General features: G+C 36.8%; 4 protein-coding genes across 5 annotated transcripts; 2 read left to right on the forward strand and 2 right to left on the reverse strand.

The window, feature by feature from the left end:
• The first annotated feature begins 218 nt into the window (after window positions 1–218).
• LOC111493689 (putative UDP-glucuronate:xylan alpha-glucuronosyltransferase 5) lies at window positions 219–4,373 on the forward strand. The gene is made up of 3 exons (XM_023143498.1): window positions 219–1,240; window positions 2,607–3,251; window positions 3,886–4,373. The coding sequence occupies exons 1-3, from the start codon at window positions 397–399 to the stop codon at window positions 4,179–4,181; spliced, it is 1,785 nt and encodes a 594-aa protein (XP_022999266.1). The 5' UTR covers window positions 219–396; the 3' UTR covers window positions 4,182–4,373.
• A 1,274-nt stretch (window positions 4,374–5,647) lies between these two features.
• On the forward strand, window positions 5,648–10,369 carry LOC111493747 (mitogen-activated protein kinase kinase kinase NPK1-like). Of its 2 annotated transcripts, none has more exons than XM_023143577.1 (18): window positions 5,648–6,106; window positions 6,221–6,262; window positions 6,998–7,063; window positions 7,143–7,253; window positions 7,335–7,415; window positions 7,506–7,583; window positions 7,658–7,740; window positions 7,949–8,030; window positions 8,112–8,212; window positions 8,370–8,409; window positions 8,587–8,646; window positions 8,727–8,776; window positions 8,860–9,061; window positions 9,169–9,393; window positions 9,511–9,815; window positions 9,913–9,983; window positions 10,121–10,220; window positions 10,304–10,369. In XM_023143577.1, exons 1-18 carry the CDS (start codon window positions 5,807–5,809, stop codon window positions 10,353–10,355), a joined length of 2,049 nt encoding a protein of 682 aa, XP_022999345.1. In that variant the 5' UTR covers window positions 5,648–5,806; the 3' UTR covers window positions 10,356–10,369. The 2 variants fall into 2 exon arrangements, with proteins under 2 accessions (XP_022999345.1, XP_022999346.1); XM_023143578.1 differs by having other exon boundaries at window positions 9,916–9,983.
• Window positions 10,370–10,736: 367 nt separating this feature from the next.
• On the reverse strand, window positions 10,737–13,411 carry LOC111493748 (microtubule-binding protein TANGLED). Its single transcript, XM_023143579.1, has 4 exons — window positions 13,184–13,411; window positions 12,191–12,333; window positions 12,022–12,086; window positions 10,737–11,828 (listed from the first exon to the last, which is right to left on the reverse strand). Exons 1-4 carry the CDS (start codon window positions 13,271–13,273, stop codon window positions 10,945–10,947), a joined length of 1,182 nt encoding a protein of 393 aa, XP_022999347.1. The 5' UTR covers window positions 13,274–13,411; the 3' UTR covers window positions 10,737–10,944.
• A 738-nt stretch (window positions 13,412–14,149) lies between these two features.
• Window positions 14,150–19,243, reverse strand: LOC111493746 (kinesin-like protein KIN-14S). Its single transcript, XM_023143576.1, has 12 exons — window positions 19,076–19,243; window positions 18,877–18,960; window positions 18,372–18,511; window positions 18,086–18,182; window positions 17,727–17,990; window positions 17,374–17,653; window positions 16,938–17,099; window positions 16,638–16,853; window positions 16,514–16,551; window positions 16,212–16,375; window positions 15,975–16,088; window positions 14,150–15,271 (listed from the first exon to the last, which is right to left on the reverse strand). Exons 1-12 carry the CDS (start codon window positions 19,080–19,082, stop codon window positions 14,438–14,440), a joined length of 2,400 nt encoding a protein of 799 aa, XP_022999344.1. The 5' UTR covers window positions 19,083–19,243; the 3' UTR covers window positions 14,150–14,437.
• Between the last annotated feature and the right edge of the window lie 793 nt (window positions 19,244–20,036).

Raw genomic sequence — 20,036 nt, forward strand, 5'->3', positions numbered from 1 at the left:
TTTTGATTTCATGTTAATTTCACTAAATCCACTCATTAATTACAACAAAATAATTAGAATAAAGAAAAAGATTATAAAAAATAAAAATCGCTATTCTATTGTAACTGTTTTGCATTAATAAAAATAAAAATTTAAGATAATATATATATATATACTCTTTAAAAAAATAATTGTGAAGAAAGTAAGGTACACGCACTAGAGAGGCGCGTGAGAGAGTAAGATAGAAAAGTCCACCAAGATTCATAACAACAAAAGGAAGGCACGCAATTCTTCGTCCATCACAGCTGCAACGTGCTGCCATGCAAATCCCATTACTATCTAAAACCGAAGCTTCCATTTCCATGGCTTCCTCTCACCTCTAATTCTCTCTCTCCTCTGAATCTCCGGCCATCCTTCATGGCCTTCGCTAAAGCTCCCTCCACTTCCAAGCAATGGATCATCAAGCCTTCTCAATCTCCGTCGTCGTCGCAGAATCTCTTTGTAAGTACCAAACAATTTTCTTACAGTAACAGACGAAAATCCTCCTCCATTCTCATCTTCTTCTTCTTCTTCCTCCTCTGTTTGTTACTCTCTCTCATTCTCCTCTCCTCTAACTCCAACAATCCTCCGATTATCGCCGCTACAACCACTAACAACAGGCCCCAATCCGCCGCCGTCGAGAAGGAATTTCGAGGTCAGGAGAAGATCAAAATCGGATTAATCAACATAAGCGACAACGACGAAGGAATCGACGATGTATTCGACCTTCTCGGCTTAGCGGAAGAATCGAAACAAAGAATCGAGACCGTTCTGATTCATTTTGATCGTGTCGGGAATGATGTCGAATGGACGAGTCTGTTTCCGGAGTGGATCGATGAAGACGAGAAGTTCAAATCGCCGAAATGTCCGGATATTCCAATGCCGAAAACTGAGCTCTACACTGATCTAAACCTCGTGATAGTGAGGATTCCGTGCAAGAAAGGGATATTCAGAGACGCGTTTCGCTTGCAGGCGAATCTCGCGGCGGCGAAAGTGGCTCTGGCGAGCGGGTGGGTGGAGGAAGATCTGCTTCAGACGGTGTACGTTGCGTTTGTAGGAGCATGTGGTCCCATGAGAGAGATTTTCAGATGTGATGATCTTGTGAATCCTGATCATACCGTTGAGGGAGTTTCGGTGTATAAACCGGAGTTGAGGAGATTGAAACAGAAAATCTTGATGCCTTTTGGATCCTGCCAGCTTGCGCCTGTTTATGCTCGGACAGGTTGGTTTTTCTTCGTTCATTTCTGGAAATTATTTTTTTCCTTTAAAATCTATTTTCCTAATTCTTCTCGTCTTTCATTAATTCATTGGCGTTACTGATTTTCTTGGAATATGTGATGATTTATATGCTTAATTCTTTCATTTTTCATTTTTTTTAATCATATAAACAAACAAATAGAGATTCAAATGTAGCAAAAGCCTTTAGTAGAGTGCTTATAGCCTACACATAGGTCCGAAAAAAAAGAAGATTAAGCTACCTTACCATAGCCTGTCTCGGTCAATCTTAGTCAACTAAGCGAGTGAGACGAGTAGACTACTTAGAAGGAAAGTCCGAGAATCTCCCTTCCTAATTAGGTTACTATGTTTTCTTGTTCGAAATTCTAAGTATGGTCTTTATTAGTATTTATTTTTTTGCTCATGTATGCTCAAAAATCGATATAGAAACAGTTCTCATATATATCTAGTCTGATTTTTAAACAATTAAAATCACTTTGGTTGAAAATAACTTTCTTTAATCATTAAACATCATTTTTCAAACGTTTTTACGTGTTGTACTCGATTGCTTGAATTATAACTGAAGCTTTTTAAGTATATAATGTGTAGTATGGCATGGATTGATTAATTTAATTAGATATAGGGTTAATTTAGTATATTAATTTCTGTATTGAAATTCATAGTCAAAAGAAATGCTTTTCTGAAAATGTGCAGATTTTGGCAAGATAATTATTGATTTATTGATTCTTTCTTTGCTAAGTTTGGTAAGTTAATAGCTGTTCATGAGAATCACAGCCATTGGACTGCAGGAGAATTATTCTGTTTCAATCTTTTTTTTTTCTTATTGCTATGTTCTTACTATATTAAATATAAATATGAATCTGATATATTCATGTGTTGATTCTAACATTAAATTATAATAAATAAAATATATTTGTATTTTTTTAAAATATTTGATTATGTGGATCGAATTTCAATGATATCTAGTTGTGTATTGTTTGGGTAACTTCATTCTAAGTAATCATTGTTAGATGAACACGACTCTCCATAATGGTATGATATTGTGTCTACTTTAAGTATAAGCTCTCATGGTTTTGCTGGGCTTCTCCAATGGGCCTCGTACAAATGAAGATACTATTTTTTTATTATAAACTCATGATCATCCTCTAATTTAGCCTATGTGGGACTTTCATCAAACCATCATTATTTTTTTTTTTTTCTAAGTCATCACTATTTTCTTTCTCTCAAATTAGAAAATAAGTAGTTTTGAATGTAATTACCGTGCATGTATTCAAAATGTGATATTTGAAATCTTGGGAAAAAAGAATTTTTGCATAAGTTTGTGATATATATAGTTTTCTTGGTTTTGCAAGGGAGAGAAGTTTGGAGGAATTTCTTGTTACAAAAAGCACCAAAAACCAACTCAACCGACCAACAAATTAGAATCAGGCCAAAAGAAGCGTACGTGACAATCCTCCACTCCTCAGAAGCCTATGTCTGTGGCGCCATCGCCTTAGCTCAAAGCCTCCTCCTAACCGACACATCCAAAGACCTGGTACTCTTGGTCGATAACTCCATAACCAACAAATCCCTGGAAGCCCTCGAAGCCGCCGGGTGGGACATCATGAGATTCCACCGCATACGCAGCCCTTTTGCCGAGAAAGGCTCATATAACGAGTGGAACTACAGCAAGCTCCGAATATGGCAGCTCGTGAAGTACGACAAGATTGTCTTCATTGATGCTGACCTCTTGGTTCTCAAGAACATTGATGAGTTCTTCGCCCTCCCTCAGCTCTCTGCCGCTGCTAACAACAAAATGAGGTTCAATTCTGGGCTTATGGTTGTTGAGCCATCAAATTGCTTGTTTGAGGACTTGATGGTTAAGAGCTTTGAGTTGAAGTCTTATAATGGTGGCGATCAAGGGTTTTTGAATGAGGTCTTTACGTGGTGGCATAGGCTTCCTTCTAGGATCAACCATCTCAAGATCTTTCAGAAGGAAAACGTTGAGAATAATTCAGGTGATTCTATTTAACCTTGACTTTTTGAATCCTAATACTAGGATTTTAGATTAAAACTACTCCCTTCGGAGTCATTCAAATTTAGTTTTAGATTAAATTTTGATATTACTTTTCAAATCCTCCTTTTAAGGCATTGAATCATGTTAGGAACCAAGCATCCCATCATAGTCAGATATTGTCAACTTTGAATATGAGCTCTCAGTCATTTCATATCAATGGAGATATATTTTTTACTTATATACTAATGATCATTTCATACCAATGGAGATGTATTTTTTACTTATAAACTCATGATCAACTTTGAATATAAGCTCTCATGACTTTGTTTTTTGTTTATTCGAAATGTATCATACCAATAGAGATGTATTCCTTACTTATAAACTCACTATGATCAACTTTGAACATAAACTCTCGTGACTTTGTTTTTTGTTCCCCAAAAAGATCTTAGGAAGATGTATTATTTACTTATCAACCCATGATCAACTCTTTAATAAGTCATGTAGGACTTCACTCCTAACAATCCTCAATGATAAGTACGAATTTATAAGTTCATACATTAAATTTGGTTAGCCAAAGCTTAGTTTAGTTAATTTTTAGTAGTGTTTGGTATTATAAATACATTGTTTATGAACAGATCCTTATGCAATACATTATCTGGGGATGAAGCCATGGATGTGCTATAAGGACTATGACTGCAACTGGGACAAGGAAGACCACCAAATTTTTGCAAGTGACTCAGCTCATGCCAAATGGTGGGAAGTCTACGAAGCCATGCCCGCAGAGCTGCAGCCCTTTTGTGGACTGACGAAGAAGATGGATTTCAGGCTAAGAAAATGGAGAAGTTTTGCCAGAAACTCCAGTTTCCCTGATGCCCATTGGAAGATCAAGATCAAAGACCCTAGACGACGCCGTTTTATGGATCAACAATAGGCACAAACAATCAAAAGAAAAGAAAAAGAAAAAAGACAACTATCTCATCAACAAATCTGTAAGTTCCTTACCTTTTTTCTTGCAATTGCTTCTTCTCTTGGTTTTCACATATAAACTTAGACAGGTTTGAGCTTTAGAGTTCCTCTTTGTTCATGTTTTTTTCACAGAGAAATGAGATTTGGTAAAGTAATAGTGAAAATTTGGGACTTAAAATTGTAGAGTAATTAATGTTTATAACAAAAGTGTCTAATAAGTGTATGATAAAAGTCTACCTCGGCTAATTTAGGGAATGTCCTTGGGTTTATAATAAAAAAGTACTCTCACCATTAGTATGAAGCCTTTTGGAAGCTCAAAGCAAAACCATCACAGCTTATGGTCAAAGTGGATGTGTTCATCTAACAAAACCTACTAAATTTAAATCAAATTATGAACTTATTCTATTGTGTTATTGGTAGCATATCACTAATTCTTTTTTTTTTTTTATATTCAATTTCTAGGAATCAATAGAAAATGAAAACTCCTTGTAATACACTACATTACATCTAACTAGATCATTGATAGAGTGAATAGATCTACATTTATTGAGATCTCTTTTCTCGTATGTTGAATGAGAAATTTTGATAGTCATTTCATTTTTTTTTTCAAATTAAAGACGAAATTACAAATTATTAAGCTTGTGATAAAGCTGAATGATGTGAATTTTAACTTCTAAGATAATAGAAAATGTTACAGAAAATCAACATAAATATAGAGCGATTGTGTGACACTTGTTCTAATCCAACAAACAAGTCAGACATAAGAAATTCATACTTCACAGACATCGTCGGCATATACTTGAGCCTCGAGTCACGTTTGTGATAAATGTATTAGAAAACGTGAGTGAGAATATACATTTGAAAATAATTTGAAAGAATGTAAGCTTATAAACTAAAACTAATTAGACGACAACAACGACTTTGATAGGAAATGTAAGCGAGAATATATGTTTGAAAACAATTTGATAAGCTAAAATCGATTAGACGACAACAACTACTTTGATAACGTATAATAGAAAGAAATAATATATAAAGAAAACCTATAATTTAATCAAATTCACTAAATATTTATTTATTTGATTTTGTGATTTGTGTTGGAGGATGAAAGTCGGGCTAATTTAAGGAAGAAGGATAATGAGTTTATGATCAAAGAATATTTGAGAACTTAGGTTCAAAATGAATAGACATTTTAGGAATAACAAAGCAAAGTCACGAGAATTTAGGTTTAAAATAGATAATATATCTAACCATTTGGAATATTATCAAACCAATTTAAATGGAAAAATCTTGAGAAAATAAAAAAAAATATTTTTGAGACCTCTCCCCCACCAGAGAGCGGTTCCTTCCAAATTAAAAAACTGCACTGTCGGCTTTATTTATTTTTTAAATTTTAAAATAATTAATTTTCTTTTTTTGAAAATTATTCTCCACTTTCTTTTCCCTCCGCTCTCTTTTTCTCTCTAGACTCTGACTTTCTTGGCGACCGCCATTGATCGAAACTCTTCATTTCTCTTACAATTCACTCTCCCTTTACCCTGTTCGTCGCAGATTCCTCATTTCCTCACTCTCTACTCTTTTCCGATTCCTCAAATGCAAGATATCTTCGCTTCTGTTCGCCGATCATTGGTGTTTCGCGCTCCTCTTGAGAATGAGGATCCTCATTCCCCTGCAATTGGAGTTGGAGCCCTAGTTGATAAGATTAACTCCAGCATTCGGAAATCCAGAGTGTTTTCTAGGCACTCCCCGTCGTCCTCGGCTCTTCCTCCCATCCCCAAGGAAACTGACCCTCCGATTCGATGGCGCAAGGGCGAGTTGATTGGCTGCGGCGCCTTTGGCCGGGTGTATATGGGTATGAATCTTGGCTCTGGAGAGCTTCTCGCTGTCAAGCAGGTTTGCTGCCTTTGAAGTTCGGTTTCATTGCTTGTTGGTGAATTGTGCTTTTGAAGATTGGTTTTGGAATTGTTGGATCTCATTTTGATCGTTTTCTGCGTCATTCTCGTCCAGGTTCTGATTGCTGCAAATGGCGCTTCGAAGGAGAAAGCGCAGGTTTGCTTTTAGTTTGCAGCTGATTCTAATAATATGATTTTGTTGTTACTCTCCTTTGATTCTCGTCTTTGAAGCTATCAAATATGATTTTGATTAATTTTTATCTATATATAGTCTATATATTGCGCGTTTGCAAAATTGATGATCCTGGATCGCCGGTAACTGACTATAGCTGCCATTTTTCACCAACCACATTCCTGATCAACATTTCCTGGACATATTTCGCTTAGTTAATTCCAGTTAATTTTGAATTTTAATGGACTTGAGTTAGATACCCGAAAGTTATAATCTTCATTTTTGTTTTGCTTATTACTTAAAGCACAGCGATTTCTTAAACAAGGCCTCATTGTTTTTGTTTTTATTCTCTTATTTGTGTCACATATTATATGCCTCACCTTACTAAAGCCCTTAACCTCCAAAAGGCTATTGCACTTCAATGCTCTTCACACTCTAAAAAACATTCCCACCTCTTACATGGTGTTTTGTTTTTATCTTTTTACCTTTGGATATTAGAAAAAATTAAATTTATGCCACTATGTTTTATAACTGAGAAATTCTAGTCTATCATAAATTTTCAGACTAATAAAAACTTTTTAGCATGATTTATGAGGTACTACGGAAGTTTTCAAATTGAAATGAAGTAGGAGAAACAACAAGTAAATTTGAACAAATTGGTATGCATTATTATTATCAACTTTTGAGTTTTTTTTTTTTTTTTTTTGTTGTTGCAACCAGACTCACGTTAAGGAGCTTGAGGAAGAAGTGAAACTTCTCAAGGATCTTTCTCATCAAAATATTGTTGTGAGTATGGCCTTCTGCTTCTCATTTACGTAAATAAGTCCTTTAGTTTTCCCACTGAATACATTGTGTTGTTTGTTAGAGATACTTGGGGACAGTCAGAGAGGATGATTCTTTAAATATATTATTGGAATTTGTCCCTGGTGGATCAATATCGTCACTTTTGGGGAAATTTGGAGCCTTTCCTGAAGCAGTAAGTCATTCTATTTACTACGTTCAACATGCTCGTGTCAGATGCACCGAGTGTCTAATCCTTAATACCAACTGTCTGTAGGTTTTAAGAACATATACAAAACAGTTATTATTGGGATTGGAATATTTACACAAGAACGGTATCATGCACAGGGACATTAAGGTCGGTTTTTATGATTTTTATTATTGCATACAATTTACTTATCCCCTGTGTCAGTTATAAATAGGTTGTGTTTCTTGTATTCTATTGTAGGGGGCGAATATCCTTGTAGATAACAATGGATGCATTAAGCTTGCTGATTTTGGGGCATCAAAACAAGTTGTCGAGCTGGTAAAGCCAGTGATCCTTGACTTTTATTTAGTTTGAAAGCTATCTGGCTTCTGATCAAAATTCCTTTGCTGTAGGCTACAATTTCAGGAGCAAAGTCTATGAAGGGCACTCCATATTGGATGGCTCCTGAAGTAATTCTGCAGACTGGGCATAATTTGTAAGAACTAACTGATGTCAAGCTCTACATAGAATCTACAATCTGTTATGGATATTTGGATACCAATTATTAACTGTAAAATGTCGATTTCAAATCCTGTTGACAAGCTTAAATTCGAGGCAAATAAGTGGTCTTAAGTAGCTTTGCCTATAGCAAAATATTAATTTGGTGAGATGGATGATCATAAGTATGTGATAATTATTCCTAGCTCTGCTGACATATGGAGTGTTGGATGCACTGTTATTGAGATGGCTACAGGAAAGCCTCCTTGGAGCCAACAGTATCAAGAGGTATCTTATATCTTGAAGATGTTTTAGTGGTGGGTGCATTAAATTGTTTTGTAAAGTGAACTGACAATTGTTTTCTTTTAGGTTGCTGCTCTTTTTCATATAGGCACAACGAAGTCTCATCCACCAATCCCTGAGCAGCTTTCAGTTGAAGCTAAAGATTTTCTGTTGAAATGTTTGCAAAAGTAAGTCTCATTCTTTGCATTTCTAACCCTGATCTTCAAGAAGCTAATCCTAGCTTTCCAATGTTCGAACTTTGAGATTCGTTGGAAATGTTCTTCTTTTGCTTCTCTTTGCCACTATTTCTCATGGAAAGTCAAATCAATGTGGGTCAAATTGCAGGGAACCAAACTTAAGACCAGCTGCCTCTGAACTCTTGAAGGTGATTTTTAACTTGATTGATATTTTTGTTGTACTTAATAAAAACAAGTAATAAGCTGCAGACGATCTAGCGGTGTGCTTCCTCTTTTATTCTAGCGAGAACGTATTATACACTGAGAAATAGTAATGGCGTGATTGTTTTACCTATCATCTAACCTTCCTGTTTTGTTGCTTGCAGCATCCGTTTGTTACTGGGGAGGAGGTAGAATCTCAAATTGTGTCACGTGATGCATGCACGGTTAGAGGATTAAAGAACCAGAATAATTTATTCATGATTGTTTGTTTTCCTATTTATAACTGTAACTTTGCCATCATCAGGAGCCCTTGGAAATCCATTCACCTTTGTATACTTCAAATTTTGAAATGAGGTGAATCCAAAAATTCGACTAGAAAAGATTGTGCATTTACCTGCTAACAATTATTAAGGTTTTTGACATTCTTTTCTTGACAGTAAAACTCCAACACATCCTGGATCAAGTGATATTTGTAATTTGGATAGCCTGAGCTGCTCAAAGGTATACACTGCAAACAAACTAGAAAGCGGTATATGGGCAGCAAACAGTGATGATGAAATGTGTCAGATTGATGACAAGGATGATTTAATGTTAGATGAAGTAAAAATCGGCTCTTCTATTGTACATGAGAATTTGAAGGTGAGGAAACTGTTATTTTTTCTTCTTTTTCAATGCCTGGATGGCACTTTAGTTCGTTCACAAAGCTCTTGAAATCAACTTGGCTATATTTTTTTTTTTGGTGATAGAGTTATAACCCAATTTGTGAGCCCTCCGATGATGAGGATTGCAAATTTGATAGAAGTCCAGCGGTAGACCAAGGAAGCAATTTAGAAGAGGAAGCTCTTGCAGCTAGAAGCTGTTCAGGAGTTTTTGACGAGGACCAGAACTTCTCATTTCCTAGGGGACGATCACTCTCTGAAGACGAGGATGAGCTTACTGAATCAAAAATTAAAGCTTTCTTGTATGAAAAGGTTCGGATTTTCAGTTTGAGATTGCAATTACTTTGTCTTTCTAATTCTCCCCTTCACTGCCGTTTTATTAAAGGAACTTGTTTGCTTAATTTGTTATGTTTGATTTCAATGCCCTAGGCTCTTGAATTGAAGAAACTGCAGTCACCGCTTTATGAGGAATTCTACAATAGTTTGAATGCATCCTGCTCTCCAGTTTTTATTGAGAGTAAACGAGATGAAAGTACTCCCACATACTTGAAATTGCCTCCGAAAAGCCGGTCACCAAGTCGAAGTCCTGGTAATCCATCCCCAGCAATTGATGCTTTTGGCACTGGTAGCCCAGCTAGTGGTAGCAGCAGGGGTAATGCAAATGATCAAAGATCACAACTCAGCGATTGGAAAGGACTTCTAGTTGAGGGTCAGTCAGAAGCTGGTAGCCCGAGGTTCGACTTTTGGATGTTTTTTTTAGCAGGCTTAGTATCATTGCCGTCTGTTGTATTCTTGATGTTTGGGTAAGTGACGTTGTGTGTTATCATCTAGCAGCAAGCATTATTCTGATATACAAAGGAAGTGGAAAGAAGAGCTTGATCAAGAGCTTGAGAAAAAACGAGGTAGATAATGTTATTATTCAATGCCATTTAATACAATCATAACAATCATACGACGAATACATTTACAGGAGTCCACCGTGGGCTGTTAGAACTCCATAGTGACTATTCTACTTTGCAATTTTCTTGACTGTTCACAGAGATGATGCGTCAAGCTGGTGGGGGAGGCAAAACTTCATCACCAAAGGATAAAGCCATGGGCCGACAGAGAGAGCGGACAAGATTTGCATCTCCATTACGGTAGATGTCTAAATCTCTTTTTTCCTTCACACTGTGTGTAATCTATTATGGCAATATGTATGATTGTGAAGAACCGTTGACAGAGATGATGCATCGGGCGCTGGAAGGGAGAACAGGGAAAACATCATCTCCTGAAGGAAGTTATGAAAGAATAGCATCTTCAAACTACATCAGTTGAGTTTATTTGCTCATTTTCCCTTTCCTCTGCAGTCCCTGTGGAGTGTATGAAATGCAGAGGTCCCTTGCTGACTCATGATCAGATTCTCAAAAGGGGGGAAGGAAAAAGACGACACGTTGAGCTCTATATGCTAATCTGTTTTTGTTCTTTTTTCATTGATTTTGTTGGGGGTGGGGAAGCTTTTAAGGATACATATTTTTCAATTTTGTATCCAGTGGTGAATAGAAAATGTATCATTAGTGTACAATATTCTGGTTTGATGATATAAAATGGCACAGGTTTGTTTCTTTCCATGTCTGTATCATTTCTTCATCACAAACAACATAACCACTTGGACATTGAGAAAATATCAAACAAAATGTTGTTTGATAGTACTTTTACTTCATATTTTGTAAATGGGTCCTCATCTGTTCTTGAAGTTAACCGAAACTTTCTTTATTGATTTTCACAGGCTGATACAATGTGATGGAATGAAGGAAGAACACAAGAAACACACTATGGACATTGAGAAAATATCAAACAAAGAATAATTTAGAGCAACTTCTTTCAAATTCTCATCTGTATTATATTGGTTGGTCTCTGTTTCAGTCCACTCAGATTAATGTTCCCATCATATTTCTGTACACTTTTTCTGCTTTTCAGGGGAGACACCAACCTAGCAGCCAGTCTTGAAGGTGAGAAAGATTGCCTCAGCTTGGAACCTGTAAGTCTTGCAGGTGAGAATGGTTGCCTCAGCTTCGAAGTTAACAGCCTTGACGGTGAAAATGACCGACGCAGCTTGGAGGCAGTGGATCCCTTTGGAGGAGACTGCTTACTCGAGAGTACTGGTTTTGTTGGCGACCGTGTGATCACCACCGGCGGGCTCCTAATCTTCACCTGAAACTTTGAAGCTGACGCTGGAGACTTGATCAAGAATTTATGTGGAGTTTGCTGTCTAGTTTTTGTGATGACTGGAGATTTTGTTCTGCAGAACTTTGGTTGTTGGGAGTTATCTGATGATGATAGGAATATAGGATTTGGAAAAAGTATGGTCTTTTTCGTCCATGGCCTGCTGTTCCTAGGTGACACTCGGTTTGCTAGATACCGCGCATTCTCTTTATCGATAACATCTCTTTTGGTCGGAGGTGAAACAACCTTGAAATTGATCCGGGACCGAACTCGTTGAAGCGACGGAGAATGCGATTCAGTTCGTTTGGATTGTAACTTTTCTTGCTTCTCTCTTTTCCTTCTTACTCTTAGTTCTGAATCTTCCAGGGTTGGTCTTCGGTTTCTTTGTCGTGTCAACGGAGTTTTCGGGTCATCCATCGACATGCTTTTGGTGTCAATGGTAACAGCTTCAATCATCTCTCTTGCAAATTTGCTAGCAGTCAGTATTTCTCCAATGGTTTCACCTACAAGCATTGCTGGTAAAGACATCCTCTTCCACTCCCCTGCTCAAAATGAAAATAATGAATAATCTCGAAACTTATTAAACGTTTTTAAAGTTCAAGAACCTATTTAACACAGAATTGGTAGTTAACGAGCTCATTAAACCGTTCTTGAAATTGCAACCTTAAAAAGGTGACCAAGAAACAAACAGCAAGAACAGGAAAGATTCAAGGCATTAAAAGTCTAGAAAGAGACCTCCTCCTGCATTAGCTGGAAACTTCCCCACAGGAGATTTTCTGCCTCCACCACCATTTTTGATCCTTCAAAAATGGAAACAGAGAAGAACCCATTTGAGTATTAAGCTAAAAAAAAAAGCTCAACTTTATTACAGAAAACCAATCAAATTGATAGCAAGAAATTAAACCTCAAAGTTTCCTGTTTACATCTGAGGCTTGTCTTAAGATAGCCTCTGGTACTACGTGGGCTAAGGCTCACCCCTGATATCACTTTGTTCCCTCCTGTTACTGTGAATTGCAGTTCTTGTAGCCTTCTCATGCACATTTCCACCTACAGAACCCAAATTAGCCCCAAAATGTAAGAACAAGAACAAGAACAAGAACAAGAACAAGCTACTAAAATACTTGTTCAATCTTGAAGTTTTAATGGCACCCACTATAAGATTGGACTGTTTGTCTCAGAAAATGAACAAGAACGAATGTATTTTCTTTTACATCATTTGAGCTGAAAAGTTAGTCTGATCATGAAGATCCCGGATGGGATCTGCAGTAATGGCGTCCTCTAGAGAGAGAGAGAGAGAGAGAGAGGAGTTAGACCAAAGATGTCTGAACAAGAAGCTAGAAGGCTGTTTAATCTTGTATTTGTTAATTGGAACTGAGTTTAATCCTCCATTTATTGGTTCTTCAAATATTGAAACTGTTCTTGAGGTGAGGAATCGAAATTATGTTGAGGAGATTATTGAGAGGAGTAATCTTATATTAGTTAATTAAGAGAAAGATCACGGATTCATGAGAGCTTATGCTCAAAGTGAACAATATCACGGTTCCGGGTTTGTTTCCCTGAAGAAGAATTTACATTTTCAACCTTTGAGCTGAGAAAATGTAATGAAAATGAAGAACCCAGATTGGATCTACAGCTTTCCTCGCAATATTTTCAGAGAAATGAAACAAAGATAATGGAATGAAAGAACAATGTAAAATGATCTCTATTGATCTCTGTGTGTTTCCCTTGACAACGAAGAACAATGTAAAATTTTCAACATTTGAGCTGAAAAACTATGCAGAAAGTGAAGAAACACCCAAATGAGATCTGCAAACTTTCTCCAAAAACATAGAACACAATAAAACAGAGTCCTTATGCAATTCAATCAAAACAGAGTCCATGAACTTTGTGTTCTTACCTTCTTGAGTGTTTCTCTCACTTGAACTGGGTTGAGAGTGGCTGCTGCTGCTACCATTTTCTTTTGCTTTGGTGGGGTTTTGGCTACCATTTTGATTGAATTGAAGAATCACCAACGTGGGTCTTCAACAGATCTCTCTCTTTCTCTCTCTAAATAGCCATGAGAGATTATGAGGGGTCGAAACTGATTGAATTGAAATTCTTGTTGCCGAACCCCTTTTTGTCTCACAAGTGGGGAAGTCAAAGGAGATGGCTTTTAGATAATTGGTAACGTATCTTTGTTGTTCCAACGGTCGATTTTCCATTCAATCTGAAAACGAAAGGGCCAACGGCTACTTTTTTTAAAAAAATATTTGATGGGCCTTTCATGCACACCCCCAATTCAGCCCTAGTTTTTAAATTTTGGGTTCTACTTACTATGTGGGTCTCTTCTTCATCGTTGAAACAAAAGCTAAAGATGGCAATATTTTAAAATTAGGGTTTGCTCCATTTATTTATATGGTCTATAAAGGTGTAATAATGCACTTTTTTTTTTATAGTTTTTTTTAAGATAGAAGATCGACTCTTCGAATATCTTAAGTATCTTATGAGTTAATTATTGATTATGTAAATTAATGATAATTACTTGGTTTAGTATTTAGTCACGGTACTTCGAGTATTATGTTTTATGAAATCTCACATCAGTTATGGAGGAGAACAAAACATTCTTTATAAGGTATAAAAACATCTCCCTTAAATGGAAACTCGGAAAGAAAAGCTTAAAGAAGACAATATCTGTTAGCTGTGAGTTTGGAGAAGCCTAAAAAGAAACTCGAGACAATATATATTTGATTTATCTTCCACGTTCATATTTAGGTATTTAGGTTTTTAGTTATGTTAACATGATAAATTTTGGCTGAATTCACGTGATAAATTTTGATTAAATTCACATGATGTAATATAGAACACACCCTATAGAGATCACCTATATGTTAACTTGGTTTGTTTTCTAGACCTCATTTGGTAAGCCAGAAGCATACAATTTAGCTGTAAGTAACACATCCAAGAAAAGAACAATTCTATGAATCAAAAAGACAAATACACAGAGAACATGTTGTAGAGAGTGCAGAGGTTAGAGAAACACACTGTTGTACAAAGGTTGAAGATGATGTCTATCATTGAAACACGGTGGAGGATCGAGACGGTATTAATGATGGCCTCCTCCTGCAAGTTTTGAGCCTTGTATCTTGTGTACAGAAGGTTGAAGATGATGTCATCATTGGAACTCGGTCGAGGACGATCGAGATGGTATTAAAGATGGCCTCCTGAAATTTTTCAGCCCTCTCAATTTGAGAGGACTCCACACAATTGGTTTTCTTTGTAATGCAATAACTTTGCCATTTCTTGAACCACCACCTTGTTGTGTTGGAGGGCTCCCCATGAACTTGCTACTGCTCCTCATGGCAGCAATAGGTGTTGCTGCCTCTACTGCTGTTTGGAATTCTGGTAATGGAGAGAACAACTTTGAGTATCTTGCTTTCCTTGTTGCAAATAATTGTGGCCCCAATGCAGCACTTCCATTTCTTAATTTTGAGGCAGAGGTCTGGAGTGGGGTTGCCATGTGAGACTGCAACTCGGGGCGAGGACGAAGTGTAGCAATCGAGACCCGTCTCTTTGGTTGAAAAACCTGTGTCATAGTCGTTGTCGTTGTCGTTGTCACCGTTGGAGTTGGCCTAAGAGCAAGCGAATTTCGTCTTGGTATAAGAAGGCTTCTTGTGTTTGCTGCTGCTGCTGTTGTCATCATTTTGGGGACATTTTCTTTGCCTTCTGTTGGATGAGCAGTGTTTATGAATGAAGAGACACGCCGTTTTTTGGATGGCAAGGGGGACGACGTTGGCGGTATGAAATTGGTTATCTTTCTTAGGGGAAGCCTTAGCTTTGAAGGACCTAATGGTGGTTTCTTTTCTGTAATGGTTTTAGGAGCTGCCAGCTTTGGAAGAGAGAGCATTGATGAGGGCTGAGAGGCACCAACGACAGTGGCAAGAGCTCTACTTTCTTGTTTCAGTCTGGCTTTCCTCTCGTCTGCGAGGTGGCTCTCGAGATCTCGAACCTGTTAGTACACAAACAATAAGCAATTGTGCAATGATGTAAAAAGACCGCAAAAATAAAGAACTTCAATTGTTTTAGGATTAGAGGTTATAGCTTATGGTTAAGAATCACTCCCCTCTACAATGGTATGATATTGTCCACTTTGAGCATAAATTCTCATGGCTTTACTTTGGGTTTCCCCAAAAGGCCCCATACCAATGGAGATGTATTCATTACTTATAAACCCATGATCATTCCCTAAATTAGTTAATGTGGGGTTCCCTCCCAACAATGCTCCCCTCGAACAAAGTACACTACAGAGCCTCCCCTGTTGCCTATGGAGCCCTCAAACATCCTTCCCTTAATCGAGACTCGACTCCTTCTCTAGAATCCTTAAACAAAGTACACCCTTTGTTCAACACTTTAATACTCCTTCGAGGCTCACAACTTCTTTGTTCGACATTTGAGGATTCTATTGACATGGCTAAGTCAAGAGCATGACTCTGATACCATGTTAGGAATCACGGTTCTTCACTGGTATGATATTATCCACTTTGAGTATAAACTCTCATGACTTTACTTTGGGCTTCTCCAAAATGCCTCATACCCAATGGAGATGTATTCCTTACTAATCCATGATCATTCCCTAAATTAACCAACTTGGAACTTCCTCCCACACTTCACACTTATCACAAGAACTTGGTTAGAAACTTTATATTAATTACCTTCTCTTGAAGAGTCCTGCAAATATGTTCCCTAGCCGTGAGTCTTAATTGCAAAGATTGCACACTGTCTTGGAACTTCTTCATTTCCTTCTCATCATGCTTGGACTTTTCTGCCTGTATGTTTAACAAAAAAAAAAAAAAAAAAAAAAAAAAAAAAATTATAAACAAGGTCAAAGCACCAAAAGAAGAATCTTGAAGAAGTACAATCCGAACTTTCTGGTGTTCATGCTCATATACCATTTGCTTGAACTTGAACAGGTCTGTGAGATCGGTCTGTTTGCGAGCGGGGGCATTCTCGATCCCCCTAACACGGCTTGCAAAATTCAGCGAGCAGAGTGTCTCTCCAACATCGGCTGCACTTGGACTAATCTGTACAAACATCAGGGTTTTGCAATCTCCTCCTACATGTAGAAGAGTTTCAATTAGTGTCTATGCTAAACTAAATATATAACCAGTAACATAGACCTCTAATTGAATCTAAGAGTAAAGCTTCACAGTAAAGATCAAGGAGCAAAGTATTAAGGCAATAGATCCCCCACCTAGGGAGCTTTGCAGCAAATGAGTGAGTTTTGAGTTTCTGTTACAAGAAAAATAATCAAAACTCAATCAGATATAACAAGAAAATTTCCAAGAGAAAACAGGAGAAGTTGGATGGAGAAATGCCTGTAAGGAATGTGAGCTGTTTTAGAAGCCAGGGCAGATATAACATCACCGAGAGCCGAAAGTGATTTATTGATGAACTGAGATTCCTTTAATCTTTCACCATCAACATCAATCCTCCCCACACGCTCGCTACCAGCCAAGTCCACTAACCAAAGATGACTCTTTGTCCTATGTCCATTAAGAAGATTTTCTCCCTTGACAGTGACTCGCAACAAGCTGCATACAAATGGTGATAGTAGATGATATCTTAACATGTTCTTCAAGATGATTCAGCATACGGTGATCAGACAAGAACTTTACCAGTGGGAGCGGCTGCTCAGCTCATTAGCACTGGTGGACCCAACAGATCTTGCCCGATTTCCAGATTTAAGTATTTCCCACACTTCTTCAGTTCCATACACTTGAGCTTCAATCAATCCAGGGACTTCCTGTGTTCCTTCTGCTGCTTGCTTGATCTCCAACCTTAAAACAAACCTCACATTAACAATCTCTTCCAATATTTTTAACATTACTAATCATTCAAATGTTTCAAGTCTGGGGGAGGACATGTTGCAATGAACTGATAACAAATATCTTAGAACACTAATGCAAGAAATTGTTTCATATGATTATTGATTTTTTTGAACCAAAAGCATTCTGCTCTGTAGTGTTACCAAAATCACAATCACGAAATATGCCATGTAATATAGACATGTGTAACCATCCACGAAAAGTTATGGGAAAAAAAGAAACTCACTTCTTCAGATTTGGGTTGGAGTTGTCTGCCAAGAGATCCCTGATTTTCTCATTGTAAACCTCCAACATGCTGACATACAATTCATATTTCATAACACCATCTCTCTCCTCTGAAATCTTAAACAGCTCCTTCAGAGTTCGGTAGTTGACTCCTCTGTTTTCCGGCGTTCCCTCCATAGTAAATGTCTTCCCTGTTCCAGTTTGTCCGTAAGCAAATATGCAGACATTGTAGCCATCCATCACTGAAGCCACGACAGGTTTAGCTTGACTGAAGACAGCTCCTGCACATTTGAAAAACCATCATCAATACATGGATTAAGAATTCACAGTAACTTATAGCACTCTCACAATTACCTTGGCCATCCTCCGTCTTGAACACATGATCAAACTTAAACTGTTTTTTTGAAGAATCAGAAGAAAGAACTTGAATCTCGTTTTCCTGAGACGAATCAAATTCAATTACAGAGGTAGATCCACTTTCCAATTCGCTTTCATTTAATGGTCTACATCGGCAGAAAACTCTAATATTCCCTTTCAATTCAATCACTTCATTGTAAAGTCTCTTTCGCTCAGAGGACTCTTCAAGGTATTTCTTCTTCAAAAGTTCATGTTCTGTACCTAAAAAACAAAAAACAGCCCAGGATTCATTGCTAAGGAGTGATTATTAAAAAACGGCAATAATGGGAAATGGTTGGCCAGTAGAAGAAAGCTACCTAGAAGGTGAAGAGTTTTCACAACTTCAGGGCCTGGAAAAGCATCGGAGTCCAGCTTGAATCGTTCAGTTAGGAGCATATGCTGATTCTTCAAATTCTGAAACCATAAATCAACAAAGTAAGAATTGCCAATTTTGCAACTAGAGAAAAGAATAAACTAAAAATGTACCTTGTAAACTATACTCACAATATAGAGCATAAATTTTTTTATTAAAATGTAATTACTGCATACCAAGAATTTCTCAGCAGCCATTAGAAAAACAAGGACTCAAGTATTTCTCATTACCTTAATTTTGTTGCTCAAGTCAATTACTTTTTGCAGGATTGGAAGAGTATGAGCTCCATCTGGTGATGCTAATTCGGTTTCACTGGACAATTCGTTCCCCATCTTATCATCATATTCAAAAGATTCTCCCAAAGCCATATCTGGACCGCTCAGAAATTTAGTGAAATAGTACCAGAGAGAAGAAGCAAACAAGTTAACGGAAAAGATAATCAATCATAAACGTTTGAACTGATCAGGAAGAAAGACAATCCATGAAATTCTCAGTGGCCAAACTGAAATCAAGGCAAAATTGAACAATGGATTGATCGTTTTCACACCACGACAGAAAACCCAGGTCTCCAAGTGAATGTAAATATATTAAATTGATTGATTTTTCGAAATTACATCCATAAAAAGAACGAAAACAGAACCATATCTTCCTGGTCGGAATAGATCCATCAAAACAAACATTCTTTACACATCGGAACCAGAAAGAATTGTTAAGAAAATGAAAGAATTAGAGAACCTGAACCGGTAATTGAAGGCAGAGGCCTCGAATCATGACTAGGAACAACCGGAGTGCATAATTCTGAGATAACTTCCATTGCAACTGAAATTGAAACAACACTTCCCCAATCATTAAATCAACCAAATCAACAACAAACCATCTCGATCCACTCCTTTCCCCCACAAGAGCCCACCCCAGAAAGCGAGAAAGAGAGTACCTTCCATGGCTTCAAAAAAGAGAGAACGAGGACGTGAATTTCGAGAGAAGCCCAAGAATTTTGATGGAGAAGAAGAAGAAGAAGAAGAAGAAAAGTGACAGAGCACTGAGTGTAGAGAGAGAGAGAGAGAGAGAGAAATGGTAACGTAGGGTTTGAGATTGAATTCGAAGATTTGAAATGGCGAGCGGGCTATTGACGCTCTTTCAAACGGCTATAAATTATATCAAAATTACGTTTTTGGCCCTCCGTTTTCTGGAATCTCGAATCTGGCCCAATGGATCTCCGACTTTTTTTATTTTTTTTTTATAATTTTTTTATTCTAGAAGTTAATAATAATAATAATATATATATAATAGAAATATTAAAAAAACTTACAATATTTTGATTATAGGTATATATTTTTTATTTTTAAATATTGAATGTTATATACTATTGAATTTTAATTTAAATTATATTTTTTAATAAATATTATATTGAAAAATGAAAATAATTTATTAAAAAACTTTAAAACAAATATATATTAATAGTAATTTTCTCGTGGGAACTTGATCCCAACTAATTCCCGATGAATTTTTTTTTTAGGAACGATGATTGAAATAGGAGGTGGGGACAAGAACGAAGAAGATTTCCTCATCCTTGCACAACCCGAGCGTTATTTATGTAAACAAATCTAAAACACAAATGAAAAATAAATTTGTGTTTTTTTTTCCCTCACATAAGTATATATAACTTCCAATCTATGAATTTATTAGAAGGGTTCGTGGTTGAATTAAATCGGGTAGAAACATTTTTTAGACCCAACTCAATGATTAATTTTTTTTTCAATATTAGCAGCTCTCGTTAAATAACGAATCAATTAATGATAAAATATTTGAATTGCGTTGGTCGTATGTGTTTAAATTATTTATTCGAATATTTTTGTTTTTGTGAATTTTAATGTATAGTTTTAAAAATTAAAAAT

Source organism: Cucurbita maxima, unplaced genomic scaffold, assembly GCF_002738345.1.
Source record: "Cucurbita maxima cultivar Rimu unplaced genomic scaffold, Cmax_1.0 Cma_Scf00019, whole genome shotgun sequence".
Classification (NCBI taxonomy): domain Eukaryota; kingdom Viridiplantae; phylum Streptophyta; class Magnoliopsida; order Cucurbitales; family Cucurbitaceae; genus Cucurbita; species Cucurbita maxima.